Source organism: Mytilus edulis, chromosome 1 (genome assembly GCF_963676685.1).
Source record: "Mytilus edulis chromosome 1, xbMytEdul2.2, whole genome shotgun sequence".
Lineage (NCBI taxonomy): Eukaryota > Metazoa > Mollusca > Bivalvia > Mytilida > Mytilidae > Mytilus > Mytilus edulis.
Window position 1 is genome coordinate 116129079 of NC_092344.1, and position 15695 is coordinate 116144773.

Genomic DNA, 15695 nt, shown 5'->3' on the forward strand with positions numbered 1-15695 from the left:
TGTCATGAAAGTGAGAGGTTTAGCTAGCTATAAAAGCAGTTTTAATCCACCATTTTATACAGAAGAAAATGCCGGTACCAAGTAAAACATATGACAGTTGTTATGCATTCGTTTGAAATTTTGCTTCTGCCATTTGGCTACAGACTTTTGGTTTTGAATATTACTCGGAGTTCATTTTTTATTTTTTTTATTTTTTGTACTTATAAGTTGTGTGAGTAGCATAGCGTGATGCTTTTAATGGTAAAAACAGATGGTTTAATTTTGGGATAGTTAGTGTCTTGATTATCGTTATCTTTCCGACTGAATTATTGTTCGTGTAGACCAAATTTTAATTAAGTTTTTTTAAAATTACTTTAAGTTTTGGATAATAATTAGAACTTCCAAGTTGACCGAAAGGTTATGCCTAGTAGTGTTAACCTACTGGAACCCCTTTCAAATCACAACTGCAGACATTTCAGCATATTCGTGTAACGAGTGGGAAAATGTATAATAACAATAATTAATGTGCTTGTCATGGGTCTCGTCTATTCTTGTCTTTTTTTAATCTTTACAGCCAATTTTTGATAGTCTTGATAGTATATATTTTTTTTTTAATTCGGTGCAATTAAGAACTTGTTATTTTGTATACACACTTGTCATTGTTGAACAGTTAATTTCAAAATCAGCAAAATCAAAATTGACCTGTATTCTATGATCCATTATATTGTGTTTGAAGTTAGAAGATTAAATCAAGAGATACTTTATTCAAACAAAACTTTTAAGGTTACTACAATGCATTACAATGAAATTTCTATTAAACGGTAAAAGATAATTCTATCAAAAGTGAACTTGCCCTTTTAAAATAATTCATGTTATTGCTGTAGATGAAAAAGGTATAGAATAAAATTTCACCTGTATTTTATGGTACTTGATATTGTATTTGCATTTTAAAAGAATTAGACAAGTGATGCTGTAATTATCATCCAGAAATTAGATTTGTAACGGACAGACGGTCGGACAGATAGATATGTGTAATACAATTGATATAACCTTCAAGTTGTAGACTTCTACATACTAGTATATCATTGGATAAAAGTGAACACCTTGACACTATATATTTTACACACGGACAGTGAGCGTGTTATATTTCAAATATACGGTTAGTAGTAAAGTTAGGGCCCTTTAAAAAAAAGAATATCATTAAAATCTTATCTGTAACTGTAATCAGAATATTGCATGTTGTCATGCAGTATTATATTGTTATTGTTAAATTTAGTTTTTGTTAAAACCGGTGTAAGTGTGTTTCAACAAATAGAAGACTTGGTCAGTGTAATAGTACACCAGTCATCAAATATTTGGTTTAATGACTAAAATTTTAGACAGAACCCAATCGTATTAGAACACCAGCACACTGTATGACTAAATCCTCTCTTTAAAGCGTGGAATAATGCAATTTTTGGCTGATATTCATTTTTTTGTCAAGCAGTGTTACCAAAACATCCATTGTCCTGTCTATAAAATCTGATCATAGTCTTATCAAATTGACACTGTCAGGCGAAAACTTTAGTAAGAGAGGTCCCGGTTTCTGTTAATTCAATTCGGGTTTATTGACAGACAAAGATTATGTAGATATAGTCAAAAATACTAATTGTACTAAAGTGATTTAACACCACCGCCAGTTATTTTTTCTCGGCAAGTATGACAACTGTTCCATTAAATATTGTTGTGCCCTCTTCTGCCGAAGAATCGTCATCAAATAATTCAATTACATCTAAACCATTTGCTTTAACTGTGTTGATAACTTCGTCCCTGGAGATGGGCAAACACTTGAAAATTTCACTCCCAACAGTATACTGAGGACAATTGAGAACTCCGATCAGAATAAGTTTTCCGCCCGGTTTCAACAAAGATACTACATTTTTCATCGCATTGTGATATGCATCTTTATCTAGACAGGCTGATTCCAGACACGCACTCGTGCAGATGACATCAACTGGATCTAACTGAATTGGATCGAGAGGGTTTTGTTTGTATACATCGCAGGGAAGGACTCGTTTTATCTTTGGCCTTAAAGTGGCTTCAAGTTGTTGCCAGTTGGCTCTGGAAATACATAAAAAGAAAAAAATTAATACGTGTGGTTACATTATGTAGTTCCTAAATAAGGAGATGTGGTACGAGGAGAAATTTTGCGACATAGACCAAATTACATAGCCGGGTTTTTGAATTGTTCTAGATATGATTTGATGCAGTACTAGTATATAGTTTTCAAAGGTACCAGGAGTGTAATTAAGTATGACAGACGCGCGTTTCGTCTAATAAGACGCATCAGTAACGCTCATATCAAAGTATTTATAAAGCCAAACAAGTACAAATTTAAAGAGCATTGAGGATCCAAAATTCCAAAAAGTTGTGCCAAATATGGCTAAGGTAATCTATGCCTGGGATAAAGAAAATCCTTAGTTTTTCGAGAAAAAAAATTGTAAACAGGAAATTTATAAAAATGACCACATTATTGATATTATGTCTCTTCATGTGTGCTATAAAATGGAAAAAAAAAGTATTTAATTTGCCTCGCCAAGGATTTATCGTCTATAGAATACAGTTCAATGGTATATAAACAACCGAACTCGCGAAGAGATATAAGACTAAAATAGGAACTACAAAATAGCCAGTCCATTCAATGTCAATTTTGCTGGGGGATTCGGAACCTTATTTATTTTTAATATCCAAATTTATTAAAGGAAAATGTAAGAAAATTATAAGTACCGAGCTGGTAACAAGTGTTTTAACATGCTGTTATACAAAATTTAGTCCTGGAATCTATGATGAGTTTATTTACAACCACTGGGTCGAAGCCACTGCTGGTGGAGATTTATTTCCCCGAGGATATCACCATCCCAGTAGTCAGCACTTTTTGTGCTGACATGAATTATCATTGATATGGTTATATTTATAAATTAACTGTTTACAAAGTTTTGAATTTTTGAAAAACTATGGCTTTTCTACCTCAGGCATAGATTACCTTAGCTGTATTTGGCATAACTTTTAGGAATTTTGGTCCTTAATGCTCTTCAACTTCTTACTTTATTTGGCCTTTTTAACTTTTTTGGATTCGAGCGTCACTGATGAGTCTTTTGTAGACGAAACGTGCGTCTGGCGTATACACAAAATTTAGTCCTGGTATCTATGATGAGTTTATTTACCTTCACAGTCATTTATATAACATTGAGCAGGTTGTTTTCCTGACTTTTTCTTATTGCTGTCGTAATTTTATTATGATAACTGGAAACTTTTGAGAGAAAGTTTAACTTTCATTTGTCTTTTTTTGTTGACTTCAATTCATTTTTTGTTTATTTTTCTTTGATATTCTTATTTCATCAACAGACGTATTCTGACTTCACTCTAAAACATACTTCAGAACTTTTACAGGAGGTAAAAGATGACCTTATGACCCTTTTTGTTTTTCTTTAAAAAAATTATTGAATCAGTTATAAGATAAAGTTTATATTCGTATCGCGTTATTGTTCATTACCATTAAATATAGGATATCTATTTCCATATCTTGAAGTCTTAAATTCCTAAATAATATAGTTATCAACAGTTTAATCCGTATTGTAATATAAATAAAATGATTGACAGCTTCAAGACCTTCAACTAATATTGGAAATTGATTACGTTACAGTTTTATCCAATGAAATGGAAGCTCGCGCAAGTCACTTTTGCGCTTCGTGTATGATCGTCTGTATATTTCATGTGATAGAACCCCTGAATTTGCAGAAAGTAAAGAAAATGTCGGATTTTCCCTGATTTTTTTTTTAGTTTTGCGCCCCGTGTATGATTGTAGGCGCAGGTAATTTCATAATGTCATCAGACTGAGGTAAACAAAAGTGTCGGATTCCAGCGACAAGGATTAAATAATTATTCTAATGACGGTAAGAATTGTTTTGTTTTTTTCAATGTATCATACAAATTAATCATATTTTACAGAATTTTCATCTAATTGAAAAATGCTTCTCTTCCGTTATTTTATTAAATTATTTATTAAAACACAATTTGAATGATAAAACAATATTTTAACAGTGGCGGATTCAGGGGCGTAGATAGTGTACGTCCCCTAATCATGTTTTTTCACAGATATTTGTAGCCGATCAGGCGCGGATCCAGAGGGGGGGGGGTTCCAGGGGTTGGAATCCCCCCTTTTTTTTGGACGATCAATGCATTTGAATGGGGACATGTAATTGGAACCCCCCCTTTGTCCTGGGTTAGGAACCCCCCCCCCTTTTTAAAATGGCTGGATCCGCCCCTGCCGATATTTATTCCTTTTTGTATAGGTACCCCTCTTTTTAAATCGAATTTAGATTGAATTTTCGCAAAGGAAATGATAGTTTTACATTTTTTTTTTTTCAAAACTGAAAGAAGAAACATTTAGCAATTGTTTCGAAAATTAAGGGAATTCGTAACAATCCTATGTAGTTTGAAAAGGGTTTCCTGAAATGTGGTACACATAATTTATTGCTTTTTCTTATAAAATGAAAACAAATGAAGATCTTGACCTTTTAGTATGTTTTATAGTTTCCTAAATATTTTAGAGGCGGATACATTTAAAAAAAAAGGTGGAGCCTCAGCCATGGAATAACATGAAAATGAATATGTTATACCATGGCTGAAGCTCCGCCGTTTTTCCTTTGGATTCTAGTCGAGTTGCATATTTAATTAGCAAAGTATGGTACAACATAAATTTGCATATTATATACCATGGTTTTCCCTCCCCACACTTTTTAAGCAAATTATTTCATAAAAACATCAAAGGAAAAAATTCAATTTATGTTACAAATTTTATATACCATGTGTCTTACTCATTAACATATTTAAACAAACTCATCCTTCGGATTCGTTTGTTTAAATATGTTAACTTGTAAAAACCATGGTATATATAGTACTTATTAACCTTACCAAATCTATAATAGGAAAACATTTTCATTTTAAACTCTAATTATAGATTTCCTTTTTTAATCATGCATTTCATTTAAACATTGTTAATATACATGAAGTACAAATATTCTTTAATTTAGAATATATATATATATATAAATATATACTTATATTTCATCTATCGAGAAATATTCAAAACTGTCATTATACACAAAACATTTGTATCTATTTTTATCATTTAGGCGCTATTTTCTGAAGATAATTCTGTCATTTTATAAAAAAAAATATTTCAATAAGAGTGTTTTCTATTTTCATAGAAAAAAATTGTTACTATATTGTGTTTTAATACTACCAAAAAAACGTGCACCATTTTCATGGCTGAGCATCAGGTATGACTTACTAGGATTTAGGTTTCAAAATAACAAAGATAATTTATTTCTCTGATAGTATTTCTTAATATTTTTAACTTACAATGAATTAATTCTTCAATATTCAAGATAAATGAGTAACATTTTTGCTTATGAAATCAACATTATTTTAAAGAAACAGAAATTATTATACGTTCATCCAAGTAAAGGTGTTGAGCATGTAAATTGTACTTACATCTTGTACATCTATTCCTCGTTTTTGTGAGTTTGAACAATCGAGTTGATGCCGTTTTCATATACCTTTTGAGTGAAACGTTCAACTTATGTTACTCCATTTTGAAAAAAAAATATAATCCAACATTACATTCTCGATCATCAGTCGTTGTTTGAAAAAGCAATAAATGGAATACAAATCAATCACATACATAAGTATCCTGGTCACGGCACCAACATATACGACTCGCGTGACAAGACAAGAGAGTTGTAACGACAGTTTGTTCAAACATGTGTACATCACAGCACGAGCATAAGTTTATATACAAAGTTGATAAGGACAGCATAACATTTCATAGCCCGTTCACACCATTCACCCGGCTGTGTATTTATACATCAAACGACTGTCTTCGAAATGAGAAAATCAATCCTCCGTTATTAACACATTTTTATTAAGGTTGCTTTTATCCTTTTTGTTCTGCTTCACTTATTTTGTTGAATTAATAGTTTCAGTTTAATTATACAAACATGTTAAAACATTAATTAAAATTCACTGGTACGTGACGTTTGTTATTTTCCCAACATTCGTTTCTACAAAAATGAAATCAAATTAAAAATCTGAACCATACTGACTCGCGTGCTCTTTATACATATAAGTATACCGAAATCAGAGAACTAAACTTATATCAGAATGATAAAAATCCGTCTGTCTTACTCTTGTTGTTGAAAATTGCCCTCGATGCATCTATTTTATAAACTCCTACTGTAAATACCAACTTACTCATTACCATCCAGTTTACTGTAATATTTGAAAAAGTTGTCCCAGTTATGTGCGCCTTGGTCTTTATTCAGCCATTTTTCTTGCATGTCTCTATTACTGGGTGAAAAGTCTGTCAAAATTATTTCATCAAACCAACTTGCTGCTGGTATTACTGTGTGTATACAAGGTCCAGATCCAATCTCAAGTAGCAGTTTTCCTCTTATGTGACCTGAGAATTAGATACTTGAAATCATATATGCATGGAAAAAATACTTTTGAGTTAAGGCAAAGTAAAGAAAATTGGAAGTGTTACTGTTTTTTAATGCGTTTTTGTGTGCATTCAACAAACTTAGTACTGTTTTTGAAAGGAGTAAATCCGGTAAGACCCCTTTTTGGCCCCAAAATATAGCAGTTTTACAAAATCTGTAAAAATGTAAATTTTTAGTTATTTATTGTAAAGTAGAATGCTTCTGCTACATAAATACGGGCTGTTTTTGATAATACAATGTACATATATCGGGTACTAGCATCATCAAGTCATGCTAAATTACTGAAACCTTCACAATTTTAGTATTTGATAGATATAGGAAGATGTGGTGTGATTGCCAATGAGACAACTCTCCATCCAAATAACAATTTAAAAAAAAAAGTAAACCATTATAGGTCAATGTACGGCCTACAACACGGAGCCTTGGCTCACACCGAACAACCAGCTATAAAGGACCCCAAAAATACTAGTGTAAAGCCATTCAAACAGGAAAACCAACGGTCTAATCTATATAAAAAAACGAGAAACACGTATAAATTACATAAACAAACGACAACTACTGTACATCAGATATCTGACTTAGGACAGGTGCAAACATTTGCAGCGGGATTAAACGTTTTAATGGATCCAAACCTTCTCCCTTTTTCTGAAACAATAGCATAACATCTTAACATTGAAAAACACACGATAAAATATCAATTGACAGGCCTAACTCAATCAAAAACGTAAATTAATATTAATTAATTGAGTTAAATTTTAGACGGTTTCCGTCTTCAGTGACAGTGGCCGCATTTGTGTTCATTCTTAATATTGAAATGTAAGGTAGCAATAAACAGCAAGGAAAAAATACAAAAATTTGCCCTTATGAATTTTACCACCCCTTTTCATTGCTTTCTTGCAATATCAAGCTTACTGTTTGTGTCATATATGGGCATATGTATGTAATCAGAATCTTCCATAGATTTTATATCCAGTATATAAAATGGTAAAATATAAAAAAAAATTGGTGTATCCATGGCAACAATCTGCATTTATCTGTTATAAAATATTGCAAAAAGGGGGAGGAAGATGTCACATATTTCCCCAAAATTTGGCTAAAAGTAGAATTTCAATCGCTTATAGTAATACCTTTTCTGAAACTGTGTACATATATCATTCAGCAAATCCAATGAAATTCATATGTCTTTCATCTCATTTTTTTTGTAAAATTGCGTCAAAAACTTCGTGTAGGGAAAACGGTACTATTACATTTTCCCAGCATTAGGTTGGCCTTTTGTGTACCCAAGACAGGTGAAGGAAGTCAACTTAGGAGCGCCGTGATTGGATGTAAGGGTACAATATTTTTTTTTTATTTATCTATGAATAACTGCAGTGTTTATATTTACAATATAAATTTTAAAACCTATTGAAATATTTATTTTATAAATTTGCTGCAAAATGACGGTGGGCATGGATAACATAAACAAGCTCCGTTGGAAATTGGTCATGATACTATTTGGCTTCAATTTTTAAAATTGAGTAATAAAGTACTAACACCACACATAACTGTTTTATCCAAGTTTTTATTATAAAAAGTGGTAAAATTAGAAAATGTTAGTATTGTCGCCTATGGCAGAATAAATAGTACCGTTTTCCCTGTAGAAAAAGAGTGTTTGTAAACAGTACATTAATTTCTGGACCGTTGGCCGGTCTAGCTATGAAAATACGGATTGTCATACAGAAAACAGCCCATAAAACATGTAAAAAATAATCGTGATGCACTTATAAACCATCTTTGAAGGCTAAATTAGCACTCATCTGTCTAAAAATGAATTTTATTACACAATAACTTTCCTATTTGAAAAATCCCCAGGGGCCAAAATGCGAAACTAAACTCCTAACTGTGTATTGCTACCTAAGTTGTATTTGATGATAATACATAATATATATAAAGGTTGAGGATGAAATCGGATGCGGCCACCTTCATTTTTGACAAAAAAAAACATCTGAAAAGTGACATTTTGTGGCATATTTTATAGGGTTTTCATATTTAAGCTAGAATCGTAGCGTTTTTAATGGGTAAATCAGTTAAAATCTTTCACATAAACTAATTGAATCAACTAAAATAGACACTTAATTAAGTGTTTAAAAAGTGTCCAAAATCTTTCGTCAGATTAACTTGAAATTTGAGGCCAAAATCGGCCCTTACCGGACATATTCATTTATGAAAAAATGATACATGAAACATTTTAACAAACTTCGAGAGTTATGATTAATTAATTCAAAATATGTAAAAAAAAATTATTAATGAATAGAATGCCAGTAAAAGCGCGTGAACGTGCATTTTGTTACTTTAAGTATCGGTGTCTAGACAACATGTCCATATAGTTTAGTTTCAACGTGATACATCGTATCCGATACGATAGGGGATTACCATTTTTATATTTCACCTGACCATCTATTGATTTTTGCATTTATTAACGAATTATGTGCATATAAAAGGGGAAAAAAGGTTGATGTAAAAATAAGTAGTGGAAGGACAATATTGAAATGAAGACTAAACTATTTTTCTCTGAAACCAATGCATGCTAGATTCCAAATCAATAGATTGTTGTAATTCGTGGTAATGTTAGTGGTTTTTGTGTCTAGTACTAATCTTTTTTGTTTAAGCAAATTGCAACTGATTTCTGCAGTTTGTTCTATGTTGTGCTGTTACACCACTTTGTCCAGGCAAGGGAATGCTTGAGAGCTCGAAAACATGTTTCAGCTAGTTTTTTTTATATATATAAATAAGCCGGTAGTTTTCTGGTTTATAAAATTTCTAATAACCCACCGTTTTTTTTCTTAAAATGTCCTGTACCCAGTCAGGAAAATGACAATTGTTATCTTATAGTTCGTTTCTGTGGGTGTTGCATTGTCGTTTTGGTTTTTAGTTGTACTAGGGAAAACGGTACTATTTATTCTGTTATAGGCGACAATACTAACATTTTTTAATTTGCCACTTTTTATAACAAATACCTGCTTTAAAGATTGAAGCCAATTAGTATCTAGGCCAACTTCCAACGGAGCTTGTTTATGTTATCAACGCACACCGTCATTTTACACCAAATTTATTAAATATTTGAAGACTTTTCGAATTATTCTCTAGAATATATTTCAATAGGTTTCAAAATTTTATATTGTAAATATACACACTGCAGTTATTCATTGATACATAAAAAAATATAATATTGTATCCTTACATTCAATAACAGCGCTTCTAAGTTGACTTCCTTCACCTGCATTTGGTACACAAAAGGCCAACCTAATGCTGGGAAAATGTAATAGTATCGTTTTCCCTATAGTTGATGTGTTAAACTCAGTTTTAGTTTGTAACCCGGTTTTGTATTCCGTCAATCGAATGATGACTTTCGAACAGCGGTATAATTCTGTTGCCTTTATTTCTTTTTTTATGTTGGGGACTTTTATAGCCGACTATATGGTATTTTTCAAATGACAGAATTAGTATTTATTTCTTGATAATGGGTTCGCTTCCGATGGGTTTTTCCAACTTCAAATTCCCTATCAGGATGTTATTTTCCCTGGACCCGCTTTGAACCCTCAGATCCGCCGCCGGGGTTCGTTCATGTTTTGAATTTTTTCTAAATTGACTTATTCTTATAAAGACTGGTACTTAAATATCATTCGAAAGATGCACTCTTCATATTTAACATCTTCGCTAGCCAAGGGTTACGATCCACTCCCGCTCTCTTCACCCTTGGCAGATTGAGCCAACATTTGTTATATCAATGTCGCGCCATCTATCGGAAGATTAAAGTCACGCCCATTCCGAATACATTATTCTTGACCAATGGTAGCACTTGAACTCTTCAATTTGGAGGTAAAAACACGATAGTGTCCAGATTCTACCCACTTGGTAAAGCCGGAAACGAAAATATACGTCAACATCCATGCATTTGTGCATGAAACATACACAGGAACTTCTATTTGTTGATAAAAAACATTCAAGTTGTCACTAAATATAGTCGTATGTTTAGTGATGTAAAGACTTGTTGCACAATAAACACGTGGCAATTGTTTACAAACACTTTCTACATTTACACGTGATAATGTTATAGGCGCTTTTTGATTGGATGCAGCGAGTTTCTACTGCAACCAATACAAATTCTTACCTTGTGTCTCCGAAATATTATCTCAATCCGCCAAGGGTGAAGAGAGCGGGAGTGGATCGTAACCCTTGGCTAGCGAAGATGCATATTTAAATGAAAGTTTACAAATATGAAAGATTAATCAAAAGCATAATCGTTTAACAAAATAATCTGAACGTATATGTCATTGACTTAGCTGCTACAAATAAATGTACGCGTTTTACCTTTTGAATATATTTTGTGTAGAGTTTCCAATCTAAATTTTGCAAACGAATATCCATCGATTTCAATCTCACTAAAGAATGCTCCTGTATATGCCTTTGAATCAAAATGCTTCACATAATCTTCACCAGAAAGTATTTTGGTTGTTTCCGCCATCTCAATGTGTTGATATCACTTTTATATGTATGGTAAAAGTTAAGTGGAATACATTTTATATATAAAAAGCAAGTGTCAATAATTATTGTTCTCGGTTAAGAAGCATGTAATTCATTCAGAAATCAATAAACAAATGTTTATGATTTTAAATCGGTACTATTTAAAATTAAATTAAAACATGTTCTGGTATATATAAAGATAATACTATTACCGACGTTTATTTTTGTCAAGTGTTGAATACTGGTTTAATTACCACTTATGTAAAAGAAATAGATTCTCGAAGGGTGAAACATGGCTAAAAAATCCCATGAAATGTAACTTTGGGAATTTTTATAAAAAGTTGAAAAAATGTGTAAAATATTAATCACCAGTAATGATATTACATTGTCGTAATAATATTGCACTTTTTATTTAACAAAATGTATTGATAATTTGTGCTTCACAAGACATTGGCCTCATAGATGAACGAACATCATTGGTTGGGTATGCGTTATCGCCCATTAAAACGCATCTTATTATAACAAAATTCATTTCGGTCAAAGAAGGGGAGGACGTCAGTTAATTCAAAAATGAAGAAATATGTCCAGATAATATATATCAACGTTGTCTGAAGAGAAAAGCAACTCCCCCCAAAAAATGTATTTGTCAAAATTTGCACAATTTTATGTATTTATATATGATCCTAGCCCTTCTATTTTTCTATTTCTTATTAATTCAAAATTTTACAAAAAGTACTATAATTGGGATTCATAAAATTGAAAAACCAGTAGGCCTAGGATCATATATAAATACATAAAATTGTTCAAATAGTGGGTTTACTGTATCTAATTTGAACCCCTTTTTTATCATTTTGGGGTATTTTGATGTGCTTTGTGAGTCTATAGACTTTGTTTTTGGTAAATAGAAAGATGTGCTATCTCATCGTTTGATTCAAATTTTGTAGAGTCGTTCAAAGTTCATCTTTTAAGCTTCAGTTGATTTTACTGGACACAAATGATTACTGTAGACATGGAGACTAATGAAAAGGTCAGTAAGATATATGTGGCTTTTTTGGGAATAAAAGAGTGATTTTCATTTACTTTAAGAAGATTCTTGTACAGTTGGTACATAACACTACAAGTTACTTAAACTCGGCAGGTTAAAATCATTTCAATAAATAAAATCACTATCAACTCAAAAATAGAAATAAATATGTCCCACTGTTACTGACATTACTACCACACATCTATCGCCCAGGTGCCGGTTTGTGTGGTTACGTTTCGTCTAGAGATCAAGTGATGATGAGACATCATCTTGAGAGTCTGTTGCTTATATTTTTACAATTTTGTACGCTTCGTCCTGTTCCATAATTTCCATAGATGGTAAAGGCGGAAGGGCACACGGTTATTTTCCTTTATATCTGGTGGTGGGAATTAACAGACTGTAAAGGCCTCAGGAAAGATTAACATGTCATTGTTAAATGAGTAACCTTCGTTAAAAATGAATTGTATTCATTTAACTAAAAGTCACGCATTGAAATCTATTATTTAAATCAACCGTTTTAAAATATATTTCTTCATCTGATATTTAGATGAAATATGTTTTTTTTTTATATCAATTACAATAAATTAAATAAAGAGCCGAATTAAGAACACAGATATCATAATGTATTACTGGCAAATCATTAAGTTAGGGATTGCGTTGCCACAAATTAGGTAACACCTTTGCTAAAGTACTCTCAGTTCTGTACTTTGTGTCTTTTTGTTGTAGGGATGTATACGTAATCTGGCACGTCCACTCTGTATTTTGTTAGGTGTATTTGTGCTTTGTATCGATCTGATGAGTGTTAAGCATTTTTCAACTCATTTGTATAATTTGTTCTTATGTTGTACTGTTACACCACTGCCATAATTATACATGATTTCTTAATTCATAAAATGCACTTTCTTAATTTGTTAACGTATTTTCTTTGTTCGTTACATTCAGTTTTACATTACATATCTTTATAATTTCATGTTAAGTTAGATTTCTTTATAATCGTAACTATGTAATTATAACTTTCTTAATTTGTTAAATGAAATTTGTAGGCTTTCAAAGAACGTATATTTGTTTTTGACTCGGAATATTAAAACTCTTTATCTGTAAAATGTAAATTCTTTGTTTAAGTCACGTTTTTGGGCAATGCGTCACTGTATTTGTTACCGCTGACAGCAAATCTACTTCTTACAAATTAAGAAGTTACAAATCAAAAATGAAATAGTTGCACAGTATTCCGTACGAGGCTGCTGTTATTGGTGCACGACAATTCACCAACTCGTTCTTCAACCAACTCGTATCCATTATTTACCAATTCTTTCTGTGACCAAAAAGTACTCAATATTTTCCAATTTGTTCTTCGACTAACTCGTACCCATTTTGTTTAGCATTAGTATGTTTTATTTTAAATTTCATCTTTGTTGGTAAAAAGTGAATCATAAAAATACTGAACTCTGAGGAAAATTCAAAAATGAAAATCCCTTATCAAATGACAAAATCAAAAGCTCAAACAAATCAAACGAACGGATAACAACTGTCACATTCCTGATTTGGTACACCCATTATCTTATGTAGTAATAAGAAGACATGGAACATCATCACAGCCTTGAAAGCTCAATAGAAAATTTGAGAAGGGTATATGCATTAAAAATCCATTTTTTTCCCCCTTATCCTCAAAGTTTTGGCTTTAAAAACGCAAATAATTAAAATCTATACTACTTATGACAGAGACCGATTTCTCTCAGCCGTTACTCCTTTGAAACCATACAAAGCCGAAAATATTTGTGATATGACGTATGAATGTAATGTGTTAAAAGTAAAATCACAAAAATAATGAACTCCGAGGAAAATTCAAAACAGGAAGTCCCTAATCAAATGGCAAAATCAAATAATCAAACACATCAAACAAATGGACACTTGTCATATTCCTGACTTGGTACAGGCATTTTCTATTGTTTTGTACTTCCTAAATTTGTCTATTCCAGAGAAAACACCATTTTCTTTTAGAAATATCGTTAGTTTTTAACCGGATTTTTGTGACAAAAATGTCGGTTATTGATTTGGGGATGTACGGCGGGCGGCCGGGCGGTCGGGCTGTCGGGCGGGCGGGCGGGCGGGCGGCAATCAAATGTTGTCCGTGCATTAACTCATGAACCGTTCAACCAAAGCTTTTAAAATTTTAATATGTTATTCCTGACAACTATACGAAGGTCTAGTTCAATAATGGCGATTTTGACTTTTACCGTTCAGGAGTTATGGTTCTTGAAAGATTGAAAAATGGAGTTGTCCGTGCATTTACGCATGAACTGTTCTACCAAAGCTTCCCAAATTTTAATATGTTGTTACTAATGAAAGAATGGAGGTCAAGTTCAATAATGACGAATTTGACTTTTACCGTTCAGGAGTTATGGTTCTTGAAAGATTGAAAAATGGAGTTTCCAGTCGTGTCCGTGCATTTATGCATGAACTGTTCTACCAAAGTTTCCGAAATTTTAATATGCAGTTACTGATGACAAAATGGAGGTCAAGTTCAATAATGACGATTTTGACTTTTACCGTTCAGGAGTTATGGTTCTTGAAAGATTGAAAAATGGTTTTTCCCGTCGTGTCCGTGCATTTTCTCATTAACCATTCAACCAAAGCTTTTGAAATTTTAATATGTTGTTATTGATGACAAAATAGAGGTCAAGTTCAATAATGACGATTTTGACTTTTACCGTTCAGGAGTTATGGTTCTTGAAAGATCGTAAAATGGCGTTTCCATTCAGGTTGTTGCATTTACTCATGAACCATTCAATCTAATATAAGCTTTTCAAATTTTAATATGTTGATACTGATAACAAAATGGAGGTCAAATTTGATATTGACGATTTTCACTTTCGCCATTCATCAGTAATGGTTCTTGTGATATTGCCAGGACACAAATAAATGTTAATAAATCCGGTTTGCTGTCGTTGTGACAGCCTCTTGTTTTTATTGTAACAACCCCATTCTACTTTGTTGTAGGTTTGTTTTTCACTAATAGACATTTGTGGAAACTAGGTCTATACCTATGATTACACTTAGACTTACGATTACGGTTGACGAAAAACAAGGGGTCCTCTCAAAATAAAAAAAAAATCCCAATTGAGATACATAGTAAAATAAAAAAATAATATTTTCATCATGTAAAGTCTTTTCGACGACACACAAATGCAAAAACGTTCAAATCTTGCCAAATAATATAAGTGGTATTTTTATACTGTTTTTGACGTGTTTTTGACGTAGTAAATAACGCGTTGGCTATTTTTTTTTTAAATATCAGCTTATAATTTATTCCTAATGAAATATGAAAATATCTCGTTATAAATGATGTGTTATGTGTTTGATTAAGAAATATTCGTGTGCATTCAAATATCTATACAAGCAAAGAGCATTTAAGTCAAGAATGAAGTAATATAATTTTATGTGATAACATATTACTAATTTATCATGTTTATATTTAAAGAAATATAAAAAAAAATCATCGTTTAAGAAAATTGTTTAACTTGCTATAAATCTTGAATTGCATGGGTTCACATACATCCGTGTACTTTAAAAAAACAACTTGGATGCTTTGATTTGCAATAAATCTAAAATTGGGTTCACAGCTAGCATCCGTGTACTTTAAAAGACAA

At 32.0% G+C, this 15695-nt stretch overlaps 1 protein-coding gene across 1 annotated transcript; it reads right to left on the minus strand.

Moving 5' to 3' along the window:
* Nucleotides 1-723: 723 nt before the first annotated feature.
* Nucleotides 724-11332, minus strand: LOC139501732 (indolethylamine N-methyltransferase-like). Its single transcript, XM_071290882.1, has 3 exons — nucleotides 10872-11332; nucleotides 6274-6481; nucleotides 724-2079 (listed from the first exon to the last, which is right to left on the minus strand). The coding sequence occupies exons 1-3, from the start codon at nucleotides 11023-11025 to the stop codon at nucleotides 1659-1661; spliced, it is 783 nt and encodes a 260-aa protein (XP_071146983.1). The 5' UTR covers nucleotides 11026-11332; the 3' UTR covers nucleotides 724-1658.
* Nucleotides 11333-15695: the final 4363 nt, after the last annotated feature.